This window comes from Molothrus ater, chromosome 5 (genome assembly GCF_012460135.2).
Source record: "Molothrus ater isolate BHLD 08-10-18 breed brown headed cowbird chromosome 5, BPBGC_Mater_1.1, whole genome shotgun sequence".
Lineage (NCBI taxonomy): Eukaryota > Metazoa > Chordata > Aves > Passeriformes > Icteridae > Molothrus > Molothrus ater.
The window spans coordinates 32,525,768-32,542,591 of NC_050482.2; the positions used below are offsets into that span (position 1 = coordinate 32,525,768).

The 16,824-nt window shown below is 43.3% G+C and overlaps 1 protein-coding gene across 1 annotated transcript in view; it reads right to left on the bottom strand.

Annotated features, from left to right (window-relative positions):
* Positions 1-1,131: 1,131 nt before the first annotated feature.
* PPM1H (protein phosphatase, Mg2+/Mn2+ dependent 1H) overlaps positions 1,132-16,824 on the bottom strand; it is a 128,573-nt gene continuing 112,880 nt past the window's right edge. The window contains exons 9-10 of the mRNA XM_036400677.2: positions 9,509-9,660; positions 1,132-2,919 (exon numbers count right to left, since the gene is read on the bottom strand). Of these exons, the coding sequence (XP_036256570.1) occupies positions 2,772-2,919; positions 9,509-9,660 (300 nt within the window). The 3' untranslated portion in view covers positions 1,132-2,771. The remainder of the gene's footprint in view (positions 2,920-9,508; positions 9,661-16,824) is intronic.

Consider the following 16,824-nt stretch of genomic DNA (forward strand, 5'->3'; position numbering starts at 1 on the left):
AAAAAGCGTCACGGCATAGTTTCAGTCATATACATCTGAGAATAAAATCTTTTATTAAAGTTCTCAGAATCATTAATTGATACTAATTGTTGATACTGTATTTCTGCCCTTTCTGGGAGAGGGGCTGACAATGAATGTAACTCAACCTGGGCCCAGCTGCTGCAGAGAAGCTCCTGACTGACGGCAATGCCTCAGATGAACAACAAACACTGTGCAGGCTGATTCACCAGCACAACAGATCATGCTCTGAGAAGTCACCTGCCAGTTTGCTCCCACCAAGACATGCAGTCTGCTAACCCATCTCTTCAGGGGCACATTTAAAAATACCCCTGAATGAGAAGGTGCCTTTTCCATTGCCATTGAAATGTCACTTTCAAATTTTGGCAAACGCTACACTGGAAATCTATTTCCATCACATTGCTGGAACTCAGTGGTTTTATAGCAACTGGTATGTGTGTTGACACCATGTTACCAAATGAAGACCAGCAGTGCATCAACACTGAAATATTTGACCGGGGCTTGTAGTTGGTACCAGCAAGCACCAGCGTCTTTGCTGTTTGCTTTGTCAGCACTAATTTGTCAAAGAAGATCTGAATTGCTAGAGGACTGCACAATTGCATTTGTGAGGAGACAACAGGAGTTACACAGAGCATGAAAAGCATGTTTATAAGTTTATTAGGCCAAAAAGAAAGTGCAAGAGAAGATCTTTTGCTTAAACTTTAAAACGTATGAGGGGCCAAGTGAAAAATATTCTAGACTCCAAGCCTCTCTTTTCACCCAGATGCACACAGAAAAAAAGATAAAGAGAAAAAATCAGGAAAAAATCACAAAAAGACATAATCAGATATGCCATTGATTTATGCTGAAGCTCTAGAATGTAAAACATCCATGTTCTGTACAGCTTTATCACATGAGGCACTGGGGAACTCATAGAACAGTTTTCAGGCCAGAATCACGCAGCTTGCTGCAATGTTTGAGCTGTTCCACTCTCTACATTGCCTGCTTTCATCCTGAAATTCTTCTGGGTCTAGAGATTTGCAGGAAGAGTAGTTTAAATCCACCAAACTGTGCTTCCAGATGCAGTCAAGTCCAGCATCTGGGCAGCTGCACTGCACTTGGCACGTGTTCCACAGCACATCATAAATTTCAGAACTGGCAAGCACTGGGCCACACCTGCTCAGGAGAAAGCCTGCAAAGGGCACAGCATCTCCTTCTCTTTTGGAAAGGCCACAACGTTTGTGAGCTCCCTAGTCAATGCCCTACAGTGATGTCAGCTCCCTGTCTTTGTTCTTATTGAAGAAGTACAAACCAGATGAACAGCTCCACACCAATGTCGTCTGGGCACAAATCAGGTGGAAGCTGGTTCTCCAGCCCATATACCTGCCTGTATGCTAGAACTTTCTGATTTTGTTTTCTCTTTAATTCCTGTCAGTGAAGTAAGAGAGCTGCCTACGTGGACTAGGCTGCCAGGTTACACTGCAGACTTGCTCACTTGTTTCTCTCCTGGACTACTGCTTTCATGTCAAAAATGTTTACACAGATTTTCTTTATTTGAATTATCACTGCTAAGAAAAGAGCTGAAGCAAGTCAAGGGCTTGTATCTACCACAGTCATCTTGTGATCCTTGAGTAGGGTTGAGTACAATTCTCAATGCCAAGAGGACAGAAAGTTTTAAGCTGTCCCTTTCTGATCACCGCAGTCAAGCAGGCGAAGGTGTACTGAATAATAAATGAGGCAGGAAGAACTGAAACATCTTTGAAATAGATCACTATCTGTGTATCCAAATTGCTCATGAGAACATTACCACTACTCCAAATAGAAGTCCAACTGAAAACACACTCAGGAGCCCAAACAAATTTACTAAATCTCAACTGATGGAAAAATCTTATGGTCAGGGATCCTTTCAACAGGATAAAGCAGGCAGAACCACTCAATGAATATAAATCTCTGATCCCAAAGAAACCCCAGCCTCCAGGTAAACATCACAAAAAGCTGAGTTTGCATGCTCTGTATAATCATGGTATACACACAACAAGAAATCTTGACAAGTAACTCCTTACCCCAGAATAAATTCTGCCATACAGGACTGTGACCTATTTCTCCTGGAAAACTTTGCAGGTGACTGCTTTTAGCTGCAGTAAACAGGCATAGTTACACTGAAACCAATTTCAGTTTTCCTACTAAAATACAGGAGGTATAGTCTACTGAAGAAGAGACAGGAGAGGAAAATGGGGGCTCAAAGGATTACACAAGTTTGAAGTTGCCCATAGATAAGTCATGAATACAACTTCCTGAAAGAAAACTCTTGAGTCTCATATATGTATATCTATATTCTTAAATGAGATGTGACCCAAGCCCCTTCTGAATATTTGGGGGTAGATTTCAGGAGCCTTCTTGGCTTCTGATACCCACTTCTACTTTCACAACTGAAATGGCTCTTCCAAGCTACATGGTAAACTGAGAAAAAAATTAATTCCCCACCCCACCTAGAGGGATGACAGAATTCATAATATGCTAGCAGCATTTAAATCCCATTCCTGTTAAGCACCAAAACCACTTCTGTAGGGAAATTGGAATCTTAAGGGTTATCTTTAATCATATACAGTATATGTGCAGAACCCTACCTTTTGGGCAGAAAAACACCCTCCAGCATTAGTTTTGACTAGATTACATCAACTGGAAGTGTCCTGGTCAGACCACCAAAAACCTCTTGTCTCTTACAGGCCCTTCCCAAAAAGATCCCCATCCTGTAACCACTCTTGGTGCTCCTTTCAGGACTGCTTGTTGCCGTGGATCAGAGGGATGACGTAGACGGAGATGTCGTCCCCGGAGCCCAGCCTGTCGTTGGATATCCGCCAGCCCCGGTCCTTCAGCACGCCCCGCGCCCGCATCACCAGGTCCTGCGCCGCCAGCGTGTACCTGCGGAGAAGGCACAGTGCAGCCAGGGAGGGTGGTCTCCGTGAGCACACTGGGCTTGCACAGCCTGCTGCCTGCCAGATTTGATGGTGTGACCTACCAAGACATGCTTCCCAGTGTTTCAGAAGCAGGCAGGAGAAACACAAACCATGGCATATGCACAAAGCAACTCCTTCCGGTTCAGTGACAGTTCCCGAGTAAGAATGTAAAGCTATTTGACAGGCGCCACTTGATCAAAAGTCACTGGCTGTTCTAAGTGCCCGGCTTCACCCAGCTTCAGAAAAATATTAAACATGCTTGCCTTAACAAATTGGCTTTCTAGTAGCAGTCTGAAAAATTGAGGACCCCAAAAACACTACTTGTTGAAAACTACAGACTTGTTCACTGACACCCCTGAAGGTAAACATGGCTCAACTATTTCAGAAATGAGCTATAACGAAGAAAGCAATTTGAAAGCAAGTAATAGAGCATAAAAATAAAATCCAAATTTCACTTTAGGACTAACTTGTCTGTTTTCCTGACCATAGGAATGACTTTTAAATATCTTTTATTCTGAAATGGAAAAGGAAACTTACAGTTAATATGATCAGATTAACAGAGTCCCACAGTTCTTTCACATTTATGAGTTCAGTGAAAACTGCATGAATGTGAGTGGTCAAGTGCTTAATTTAGTGAAATACCAAGTTTCACATTGCTTCAAAACTTCCAGCCTGTGCTGGGCTGAGTGGCATTGGATTTATGGGAGTTATTTTTCTGTCCTGAAAAACTACCACATGCTGCTTGGGGGCAGAAGGGTGCCAGAGTCCAAAAGGTGCATAGACAGTGCTCTCATGTTCTCCCTTACTGCTTTACCTGCTGTTACTACATCAACACATCTGTGTACTCACTTAGAAGTTTCCTCTGAAAGAAATCTCATTATGGGTGAACAGCTACTGTCATGTGTTTTACTTTGTCAGCCCAACACCTGGCCAAGAGGTTTTGAATTTGATTGGGTGGAGGCAAGCTTCTCTGTGATTTGATAGTTAAAATTAACTGAATAGTTTAAAGAGTGACAAGAAAAAAACCCAGTCTGCATGGTTTTTATTAAAAGTGTAAGTATCAACCTCTAGGATGATGCAGGGCTCCATGAAGGCAGACACACAGGCCTCCAGAACTAAAGCACACCTCTGTGTTTCAAAAACCAGAAAGGACAAGAAGGGTTTGCATTTCAATACCTTCTAGGGAGGATCCTTGACCAGAAATTATCTGCCTAGATCTCATCTGTAGAAAGGGAAAGAACAATATCTCTGTTGATCAGAAGCACTGTGTGTGTGAGTTTAGGTTTATCAATCACCCAGGATTCTTCTAACCTTAGAACTTTTCACCGTAGAATTCCTTATTAAGTTGTAATTTCCATCATAGAGACTTTACTCAGTCTCTGGGGGTAAAAGAAGAAAAAAAAAACCCAGTCATGTTTTGTGCCTAGAGTTTTGATGCCTTGAACTTCGAGGACTCCTTTGAATCATGAGTTGATATATTTGCTCTACTAGAAAGATTTCTTCAATGCAAATGAACCAACGCTTGACTACTCAAAAGGTTTGATGACAAATTCAAGTAATGTTGTACAGCTGCGATGCACCCACTGTTCCTGATGGTACTGAGAGATAAAATTTCCAGGTCTCACTAGTTTTGACAAATGAATTACTTTAGCAGTAAAAGAAGGGCCCAAAGACATAAAATCTAACACACACGCTTGCATACACACATGCACTGCCCGCATGCTCTGAGATCAGTCTGTGCCACAACCTCGAGCTAGAACATCAGGATGTAAGAAGAAGCACGGCCCTTACTGTCCCAATGCAACATGAATTGTCTTTTCTAAGGGAAAAAACCCAAATATACATACTTGCACTCCTCAGTTCTCAAATCAGATGCAGGGATAAGGAACAAAAGGACTCCACGTGGCAAGCAAGAAACTGAAGTATTTATTCACAGCACATTGGAATGGGATCCCAGTATTACCGGGTGGAACGTGCCTGGGCTCTTCTGGCCCTTGCTGCTTGACCAGAGGCGGCAACTGTGGTGTTTTCACCTCAGAGACACCCCTGGCTGGCTGGATGTTGCAGCTGGCACTTGGAACAAGTCCAGGCAAGCAGGAATTCAGTTTTTACCTCTAATGGGAAGGCTTTAGGCGAGGTGAAGAGGAAAAGGAGATGGATTCTGCCGGAGGGTTAATCCAGAGTTTTATCCCACGGTCACAGATCTCCAAATCTTGGTAACAGCTCCAACAAAATGCCGACTGCATGCTCTCAGTGCCCTTTTAAGCCCAGGGAAAGGGCGAGGGGAAGGGGTAGGTGTGCCACCAACCAGGTGGAAGGGGGGCAGGGGAAGGGGACAATGACACCTGGACTGGCCAATGACCCCAGGGCTGAGGGGCATCTTTTGAACTTCACCAATCACACGACGCCCTTGCTGGAATGCTAAGATTGACGGACAGCACTTGGCAAGGGGGCAAGGGGGAGGGGAAGGGAGAGGTTGGCACACCTGGGAAACTGGGAAAGGTGAAACAGGATATTGCTTCACACTGCAACAACAGCATGTCTGATGCTGAGTGAATTTTGGCAAGAACATATTTCCCAAAGATTTCTCAGCTATTGTCAGAATTTAAGAAAGAAACACCCATCATTCTGCAAGAAAACTTTGCCTTCCTGCTTTTTCTAATTAACAAGGACTCTCCACATCTAAGGAGTACAAAGGAGTGAGTATTGCTTTTGATTGTATTTGGCTTTTGCTGCTGAATGTTTGGAGAGGGGAAGATAAAAAAAAGGAATTTTAATAAACACGAAATTCTCTTGTGGACAAACTGTGAAATACTCAAGAAAACCAGCACAATGAAGCCAAGAAAAAAGGAACAGGTGAAGGCAGAAGTGAAGTAAAGTATTCCTCTCCTGTGTAGAGCTGAATTGAAGCAAAGCTGTTCAACTTGGCACTAGAAGAGATAGGGTGAGTCTCTTGTACCTGGAGATGAATAGTAGCTGCAGTCCATTACTGAATGTTTTATTCTCCAGTGCTATGAAATTGGGATTCAGCTGTCGAGATAGCATTAGAGAACTGCTGAAGTAGTTCTAAAGTATCCACTTCCTCCTAATGAATAGCCTAGCTGGAATACAACTTTTGTGTTTTAAGAATAAATATATGGAGGTTTTTTTCTTATGCCAAAGCTTTCTGTATTGATCAGTAAAAGTACTGAAGGAGAAATGGTGACAGTGGGGGAATCGTGCTGCTGTCTGAGCAGCTTCTTATCTCCTCACACCCAGCAGAGGTGGAGGAGCTCCTCAGCATCCTCATAAATCTCTAGTGAGAGGGAAAACAAGGGGACAAGAAATGACAAAAAGAAAGATGAGAAGTAAAAGATTCCCAAGGTCAGGGGTAAATGTACACACATGCAGCTGAAGGAAGTTGGCAAAGAGTCACAGTTCTCCATCTTCATACCTTTTCAGAGAGCTGATGTATGGACAGCAGCAGTGGCACTGCCACCTGTCCTTCGCTAGGAGCCAAGTAATGCTCATCTGCCACAAGACCCAGAAGAAATGAGCTGGCTAAGAAATCCAGCTCCATTCCAGCCTCTTCACTCCGTCACCGCCCTCACACAGGAACTGTTCTCTAAACAAATGAGTGCCCAAATCCCCTGAGGCTGTGTCTGCATGGCTGGATGAAGAGAGACCTGAGGACTTTGCTCTCGCTGCACTTGGAGACATCCAGGCACATGCTATGTTTGACAGAATTCAGAAATGTTTTTTATGTGGGCAACAAATACTCACAGTAAGTACCACCAGGAGAGAGTCCCAAGAGCATTGCTGAGGGCTGTAAGCTCTTATCCATCAGGCTATAAAGTGACTTCTAATTCAAGTGGGAGGGATATTGGTCCCGCAAGGAGCTAATTATGTAACAGATAAGTACTCTGCAGCTCTAAAATCCTCTCTAGGCTTTTTCTTTCCTCTTTTCTTTTCTAATATGCTGCTGTCAGGAAATAAGTAGGCTATTGGGTCAGGTGGATCCAGAGGCTGTTCCACAGGTTGGTTCTCCTGAAGACCATAGCATTGCCAAACCCAGGGTGCAAGTATCTTACATTCTGACAAGTTTTCTACATCCCTAGAGATATTACATTTTCAGCTGATCACCTCACCACAGATTATGTCACTGCACCCATCACAGAACGTGACATTTTCTGGGATAACATTTCCTTTAAACATAACATTTATAATACAGCAAAGGAGATTTTTCTGTCACTGACTAGTGAGAGGAATGAATGCAGCTCCACAGCTTGAGCTGGAATGCTACAGTAAATTCATTAGTTATACCTCATTTAGACCACTGTGAAATAATTACATAGAACCTCTCACACAGTACTTAAAAACCTTTAAATATTCTTTACAACCAAGCAGCAAGAGCAATTCCACAAAGGTAATTTTCATAAATATGACTGTAAACAATATGAGGGACTGCTCTAATTACCTTTTGCATGCTGCCATGAGAAATGTCCTGCCATCACTATCTGTAAGCCTCTAAACGATCTGGCACAAAGTTGCTTAAAAGAACAAATTTATTTACAATTCAGATGTCCATTCAAAGACCAGTAGGTCAAACAGCAATAAATATGTTTGTTCTAAGTTATAAACAGCAGGCTTAGCTCTGGAATGTGTGGTACTCATGCTGGCACAAACAGTGACTAATCCCCCACAATTACTAAACCAGTAGGAGAAAATCTAAATCAAAACAAAGAAAATACAATTTTCCTTTAGTGTCTCTCATTGCTCTGAGTGTTCTATAATGGATGAAATAACTCACCTAAAAAGTTAAAAAGGTTGAAGAATCCTGCTTCCTACAGCCTGCAGCAATCATGGTGGCCATGACCATCAGCTTAGTAAAGACCAAAAGGAACAAAAGAGACGCAACACACCCTGACTATATTCTCAACAGGATGGGACTGGTGAGGATGGAAGGCAGGGCCAGCCTTTCCCAAATACTAGAGGAGAATGGAGACAGAGCAGGACAGAGGTGTTGCATGTTACCAGGTGCCTCTGCAAGAATCTCAAGGGTGAAGAAATGAGAACAAAAGCACCATAGCTTTTCTGAATGGTGTTAGGGAATAACTGAAAGTCGACTGGATAGGTCATCTCCTCCTACCTTAAATTAAGGGCACATCTGCATTGCATTCTGCCTGATGCCCTGGAAGTGCCCTTAGCTGATCCTGTCTGATCTCCTCCCAGAGAGAGGGCAGACACAGCTGCATTTCTGCTGAAGTAGACATGGCCTGGGGCTGTCATTCATACCACACCTCATCTTTGGCATAAGGAGATGGGCAAAGTCAAAATATTGTAGTTGCAGCTTCATGATAATCATCAATCATCCATTCTCCTGATAATTGCAGCAAAACCTGTTTTTGCATTCCATATTTTTAAGTGTCAGAGCAAGAAAATACTGCTGTTGAGTTATTTTGAAGGTGTTCTCCCTTTAAAACCCAAGTCACTGTCAAGGTGTCCATACCCAGTTATCTTATCTGTTGATGAACAGGGCTGACCCTGTGAAGATGACCACTTAGAAATATGACAAACAGCAAGCATTTTGAAATGGGTCTTAGCTGTTTCTGAAACTCCACTTTTCACAGACCAACTGGGGATGTGTAAAATCTCTTTCCTGCTCTCAGCCAAGGGTGAGGGCAGAACAAAGTGGTAGCTTGCCCTAAATTCACTAGCAACACACACTTCCTTTCCTGAACAGTGCCTAAGAACAAATAAAGCTCTTTCCACTTTCACAGTCCCATTTACAAACAAGAGATTTCTGATCTCTGGCATAATGTTTTAATTCACAGTGACACTGAACTCAGTAGCAGACAAACCTATGGACAAACTCAAGGCAGAAAGCCTCTAGATGGTTGTTTGGGAACTTTTTTGTTCACATGATGGTATGTTTTAAGGACAGAAATCTAAGATGTGATAAAGATAGAAAAAGGAAGAGCATGAGGTAGATTAAAATGATGAAATGAAGCAGGATCTAATTCAATGAAATACAAGTCAGACTTTCCACCTGTTTTGTCACCACACCTATCCTGCAGCTGGTAGCACTGAGCATCCTCTATGGAAGGTGGGTTTAAAGGTCACACCATGACTAGGAATGAGTGGGAAGCACAGTGTGCAGTATTTATGTACATATACAGTGAGAGAGAGGGAGATGTTGAGGGTGTCCTTCTGAAAAACAATCTTTAGTGTTACGGGATTGTCCGGGTGAGAGACTTGTTGCCATGTTCTTCCAAGACCCCAGCCTCCTACAGTTTTCACAGGACCTCATATAGCAAACAAAATGGATCCCATTCTGTATGTGGGATACTGTGGTCCCACACCTACTCCTTTGAAGGCAGGCGTTTCTGAGTTATAATAGGGCCCCTGCTCCAACTGCTCACATTTGCTGTAGAGGCTCCAGCCAATCTATAAAATGTCTTCTTGTAAGTGTTGCATATTTCCCAAATGTTATTCATATCATACTTTCTATGAAAACATGTTACAAGAAAGTGCTCTTCTATGGAGAAGCTAGAAAATGGAGGATGAGCACGAACCTGTGGGGATCATCAGGGTCACAGTTCGGTAGAAAGTTAGTGACAGCTTCTGCCACTTCTTCATTTAACAGCACATCCCAGAGTCCGTCAGTAGCTAGGATCAGGACATCATCTGGCCCATGCTCATACTGCAGGAGGTCATAGACTCGCACCTAAAAGAAAAAACCCAAGGCACATTCATGAAGGAGGCGATTGTCAGACCTGTTTGTGAAACATTGCTGAGTTTGGCTGTGAGTTTATCAGGTGCAGCCAGGGCACTGACATAACCTCCCATGGCACTGGTGGAGCCTGTCTCAGTGCAGCCCTCCCTGCTGCAGCTCAGCATGGCTCAGGTGCTAACCCAGACGGGATGGATCAAGTGTTCCAAACCAGGCTCTAAGGCTCTCTGCTGTCTGATGCCAGAAGCACTTGAAGCCTCCCCCACCCGGCAGCCTGGCTTCAGTGCATGCGGCTCCTCCCTATCATTGGCAGGACTAGTCATATGGAAACTGAATAATTTATTTGATGAATTTTTGATATTTTCTAATAAAATATTCACAAATAATTGTTTTCACTATTTGTCTTGATCCATTTAAGCCTGCCAGATTGCATGTTTGGAAGTGCTTGTGTGACAGCCGGCATTGCATTCACTTTTCTAAACCTGAGGCAGCTGCTGCACTCGAATTTGGCCTGAGCAAGTGAGTGGTTCCATGAAATGCAGAAAAACTGCTCAGTCACATGTATCTGTAAGGATTTCAGCAGCTACAGACCGATTCAGGATCTGCACAAAAGTGAAGCTTATTTGCACTATTTAAAAATACCCGCTGACTTCAATTTGTCTGTCTGCAACCCTAGTCAGGCTGATCACTGCTGGCACCTCTTCACACCCTGCCTTTTAAAACAACCTCCACCATCCTCTTCCCAGAGAGGCTGAGAGTGGTGGAGGCAGTCACAGTGGGGGTTGCTGCAGGGCCATCAGCTGAGCCAGAATGCAAGCAAAGGTCATAGAAAGTGTTTTAAAACAAGCCTTTAGCTTGGTGTAACTCCCCTTCCAGCACATGCTCTACTCCAGCTGAGAAATGCCTGCAATTCCCAGGTTGTGATGGGGAGCCATTAGGAAGCACCACAGAGCATTTTAATTACCACAGCAACAACCACAGTTTGAAAGAACTGTAACAACCACAGTAAGGCAGACTGGAGGAGGGAAGGATCACCTATACTGAAAATCAGAAACGGTGCACCTCATCATGCACCCTGCTCCAGCCCTGGACTCCACTAACAGCAGTTAGTCAGGACAAGCACTGGGCATAAGAAAATATGAGCTGTTTTATTCTCCCTCATGGTGCACTCTCCCCTTAGGAGCCATGGAGCAGGCAATGCATATAAAATGCCTGGACCTTTTAATGTAATTACGCTTTTATGGGACTTCAACCAGTACCACAGAAAAAAAAATAATTTAAAAATCACCTAGATCTGACTGCTAATCCTTACCAGTTCGCCTTTCACTCTAAAGCACAAGAAGGTCATTTGTAAAATGTAACCTTCACTTCATTATCTAAGGTAGCAGCTGAATAAGGACTTTGGAGAGGATTAAATTCAAGGCAAGATACTCTCTTCATTAGAGCATATCTGCTTATTCAGACTTGAGTGGGAATATAGAAAAGACCCCTATATGCAGCACAGCTCTCATCTCAAGCTTATTGTACAGAAATCAGTAGCTGTCATAGTCCCTGTCTCTCAGGGAATTTATTTCAGAATTTATTTCAGCCTTAACAGCCCACAGTTGCAACTCAGAAATCACTGGGGTGTGGAGGCTGAGTTGGCCAACACAACCATCAATATACAGCACATGTCCTGGTCAGATCTCTTGGGGACCAGCAAATACTTGAGAAAGCATCACAGTTAATGCTCAGGGATCACTCAGCACCAGGCCCCTGGTAGGGCTAACCAAGCTTCAAACATCTGTGCTGGGAAAAGCACATCCCAACCGAGGCAAAAAACACATTACATCACAGGGTCCATTTTTGCAGCTTCAGTGGGGAAGAAGGTGGAAAGCAAAACCATGCATCACTGATTGGAATCCTCCTGAAATCAACCATTTTGTCTGACTGAGGAGTGGCACTGGGATGGATGAGAAACTTTTCAAAGCTACCTGCAGCCAGTCCATGAGCAACATCAAGAAGAGACCATTTTATCAAGAACATGTTTTGTTTTAGGGGAACAAGAAAAAAAACATGCATTCACTGATTTATTGTGTAATCTAGGAAGAAGGTAGGGTACTTTCCAAAAGGACAAGCTTTGTGAAGTGGGCACCTCCAGCAGAAAGGCATATGTTGAGAAGAAACTAGATGTCAGAAAAGACACAGAGGACAGTGAGGTGTTTGGCTAGTCCCCAGGCTAAGGAAAAGAGAGTACCAAGGTTACAGGGGACAAGCTTGGGGCAACTGATGTAAAATTGTTGCATATAAGGACCAGTAGGGCATGCAACAAAACATTCAATGAAATGCAGTTTTATCTGCCTTCCAGTTACCTTAAGTCCTTTCTTTGTGTCTTGCCTTGGATTTCTTAAATACAGCTGTAGGTTCCCCTAATATGTTGCTGACAAAAAAGTTAGAGCTGCCCAGTCTATTGCAGGGTCAGGTTATGTTCACAGACTGCCTTGTCCAGGTGCAGAAAGTAACCAGCTCCTAACCCTTCATTCTTCTGCCAGCACCTTTGTTCTAGTTCTTTCTTGGGTCAGTGAGGGTCTCTTGCAGTAGCACCCAGTGCCTTCAGCTGGCTTGGAGCAGTGTGCCAGCAGAGCTCCTGGAGGCACACAGGCTGGGCAGCACCACCAGAGCACGTGGAATGGAAGCTCAGCCCAGCAGGGCTCACTGAACACCCACTCCACGCACATCCCACGCTGTGCAGCACCCACAGCACACTCCACACTGTACAAAAAAGGTGACAGAGTATGATATGTCACAGTTTTGAAGTATGAGGAGACATCCAGGGAATTACTTAAGTGCCTGCAACAGGAATGAACCCATAGCCCTTTAAATCTTACATGAACAAAAGCAGTTAAATGATTGCAATGAAAATTACTATTTAATTTTTTTTAGATTCCAAAGTAAACATTCCCAATGACTGCCTCCTTCCTGTAGCTGTATTTCAGGGAAGTAAAGAGTGAGGTTTAAGGAGAGTTCTGTCTGTGACACAAGTTTGTGCAAAGCTGCTCACACTGTAAAGCAGCATTGCAGAACCCTGCTCCTTCAGGTGACAGCTGGCTGGAAAATGACTGGCAGTGCAGATGTTTCCTTAACTGGTGCAGCACCCTTAACAAATTTCTTAACAATGCCATCTTGAATCTTTATATTCTTTTCCTTGTGAATCGCTGCTTCTGCAGCCAGACATCGCTGCAGAACAGAATTTGTGTCCTTGGCCTCCCATGATGTCCTGAGAGCCCTCTCAGCAACTCCCTCCAGCCTACCAATCCCTTTTGTGTGAAGAATGAGTTTCTCACTCATTTAAATTAATCTCTCTGGAATATCAGGGCAGCTCTGGAAGAAGCCAAGTTTGGTCACCATACTTCTCCCATCTGCTGATGTCTTATTGATGTAAAGTAGCTGACCTGTTATCTGGCTGAACCTGACATCAGCAACCAGAAAATGTAAAAACTGTAAGGAACAAGCAGAAGAACCTCAGCAGCACAGCCAACCATCAAGCTACAGCAATATAAGGGTTACCCTTATATCCTACAGATAGAATAATACTACTTAACCTGACTAGTACTTACAGATCTGCTGACAGGTAACAGTGGATACACACCACCAGAGCCCATAGTCATACACATCTTTCTGAACATGCATTATGCAGTTTGTCAAATAACATCCTTCTTCAATCCAGGTACTTGTTTCTCATATTATATATTACCTACACGCAGTCAAGAGCACTGAGAAAACTGCTCTGGGCAAGCAATGAACAAACAGGTGGGCTGGTTTTTATTTACATTTCAAACAGATCCACCCACCAGACAAACCCAGCCTTTGGCTGCTGCGAAGGAGCATGGCAGCCCTGCGAAGGCGCTGTGCCTCGCTGGCCACGTTTGTTTTTAAGAGGCAGCCAAGGCGAGTCCCTGCGGCTGGAAAACCGCTCACAACAGTGACATGTGAGCCTGCAGCCACCTGAGGTGCTCCTCAGCAGCTGGCCTCAGGGAATTCCAGCTGAACAACAGCCTGCATTCACTCCCTGCACTATTGATCAACCCAGCTACTTCAATAAATTAAGCCCTTTCTTAATTGTATCCTCCCTTTTATGCACAGTGCTATCCAGTGCAGCTTTCCTGGCAAATGATGAGATCTTTCAATACCACTCTCCATGTAATTTATATGTAAATAATAAAAAGTGGGTCCCAACACTGCTCCCTGCAGCATTCACCAATTAATCTCCTTTTAGCTTTTTACTGCCACCCTTTGTTTCCTGCCTGTTAGCCTATTTCCAGTAGACTGTGCCAACTTTCCACTTTGTCTGTAGCTTCATATCTTTTATATTAATAACCCGTGATGCACAACAGTTTCTCAAATGTTCTGAGAAATCAAAGTGCTCTCATGCAAGAGCATCAACTGTATATTTTATTATTATTATTATTATTTTAATTCTCTTGTCAACATAACCTCAAGAACCTGAAGCCACTTAAGTGTGATATTTGCTTCCTGAAGCCACTTTGACTCCCTTTGATTATACTGTGCTTCTTTATGTATTTGCTTTATTTGTTTATTGGGATGGTGTAATTCCTGAGGATTTCTCCAAAAGGCAGATATGAATCTAAAATGGTCTCCTTGGACATATTTGTGGAGTTGTCAGAAAGATTTTATGAACACTGGAATAACAAAAATTTTTCTTCATTACCTTCTTATCACTTACTCTGATGGCTGGCTTTGGGTTCCTTGCTGGCAAGGGCCAAATGCTGCCATCAGAGCCACATCTTTCCCCACCAAATAGCTGAGATGCCATTCAAAAAATTTCAGGATAAAATTCTGCCTTTCATCTGCAACAAGGCAGCTCTAAGTTTTGAAAAGCAGAACTTCCTGCTGAAAGCTTTCAAATTAACTGTTCCATTATGAAAAATAAATATTTAATTCCATGCCAGACAGCCTCAGCCATGGCTTGCCTGCTTTGTGCTACTCTAGTTCATTATAAAAGGTGCAAATCTCTAGAGCTCACCAACCTGCAGAAGTCCTCCAAATCTGGTCTCACAACAGCTGAGCCAGTGAATACTGATTACATTTGTCAGTCTTGGCTGCATGACTTTTCCTCCCATAGCCTGGCACTCTGTCAAAGTATCATTTCACACCACCCTCAAATTACTATTATATGCCTATTTCTGGATGTAGTGTCAGGGATGTTTACCTTTCCTTGAGCTAAATTTTGGTGGATATGGCATACCAGAACTTTGTCATGCTGGAAGTAAAATGTTCAGAAAACTCACCACACTGCCCCTTACTCGAGAAAGAACACTACAATTATGGCACAGAAACGGGAGCCAGAGGACTTGGATCTTCCCTCTGTCACGACTCACTCTGTGCCTTAATTTCCTGTGCCTCCCCTTTTCCAGGTCTGGAAACCACACACTGTGCTTCCCTACCTCTGTATAAACAATTCAGAATCCAGTGCTGCACAGGGACCAAATATGACTGCTGCCTGACACCACTGCCTTTGCTTCCAAATGCCAAGCCTCCCAGATGGCAGAATAAAGATGTTGTTTCTTAATGCCGGTTTCTGTGCAAGGTGCGCTGCCCATGTTTGGACAGAACAAGTCAGGGGAAAACATGAGGAGTTAAAGCACTGCAGCTCTCTCTGGGAAGAGAGGCAAGAGATGATTAAGAGGAGGAGATGCAATAGAAAGCAAGTTGGAGCATATGCTACTTCCTAATAATACTCAGGGGTTTTTTGCCAATATCTCTAAATTAAGGTGGCTGGTGCTCTGTCTTTCCTCCTCCTGCCCTCATACATTTCTGCTGAATTTAGCTGTGAAGAGGATGTGGAAACAAAGCCAATTTTGCTCCCCTTTTGCAAAGCAGTTAAGAGATCCTGAAACGTGGCTAGCATACGAACTGGATGCCACATTCCAGAATTTGAACATGTACAGACACATTCCCCACAAATCGGAAAAGCCCATGAGAAGCTTTGGTTTATAGACACGCACAAACACTGCGGCAGCAATTGGCAGAGATGATATTGCTGGGATGCTGTGTTGCAGCCATTACGTACCCCAGAAACACTGAGTCTCAGCAAGCCAGAAAGAGAAATAAATAGGTGGAATTGCATCATTTTTCTGGCATTAAATCTATCACAGTGAGGAGGGCAGAGCTCCTGCCTGCCTGGCTGAGGAGAACAGGAGCAAGTCTCAAGTGAGGGACACCACACATTCAGAGGGGGAAAGTACACAATTGATAGCAAGGAAACATGAAGAAGGGGCTGTCTGTAGATCTCCCTCTTTTCTTCAGGGCTGGGTTCTCTCAGCACTTTTAAAATTTTTATTTTTATAATTGGAATTTTACATATAATTTATATATAATAAATATAAACATACATAAGTTTTATATCTCTGTTTATAGGCATGGAGGCGAGAGGGGACCACACCGCCACTCTGTGGAGTAAGCCAGATCTCCTTTAGTTGTGGGGTGGATTGTGGTGGTGCATCCTTCCTCCCTGCCTCTCCTCAGGCCAGACTATGATCTCAGAAATGCTGTCAGGCCTTGGCCTTGATGAACAGCACCTAGGCTGAGCTTCTCTCAAGCTTATCAGAAACACTGTCTGCTCCCAGGAACTTGTGCTGTGTAACGAGCTCCTGGCATTTTTCAAACAGCCTTGGAAACCTATTCTTACCTGGATAACAACCCAAATGGAACAACATCCTAACAAAATTATCAAACTTTCAGAGAAAGTTATCACCCAAATTGCAGCCAGAATGGAAAATTAATATGGCTAAAACCAACTTTGGTGCAACCCTATAAACAGTGGGCCCAAGTGAGAGCCTTTGAGCTCTCCTGGACCACAGCAGGCTGTGTACATATTCTTTTAGGTCTTTGTACCTATAAGAGTGAATATACCACAACAAAGGTACTAGGAATGTTGCTCTGCTAAATTCTTAAATATGTTAGATTTGTAAGTTAAGCCCATAAGTAAGTTACTGTTGTGCTTACAGTAAATTCTATAGAATCTTCTGTTAAATTGTTTAAATTCAGCTATTGATTAAGTGTTGTTAAAACCTTTAGGCCTAAACCGGAGGTCAAGCCTGGGGAAAAGTTTGGCAAGGGGGTCTACTCTGAACCTTGTGACTCAAAAGGAGGGTCTCC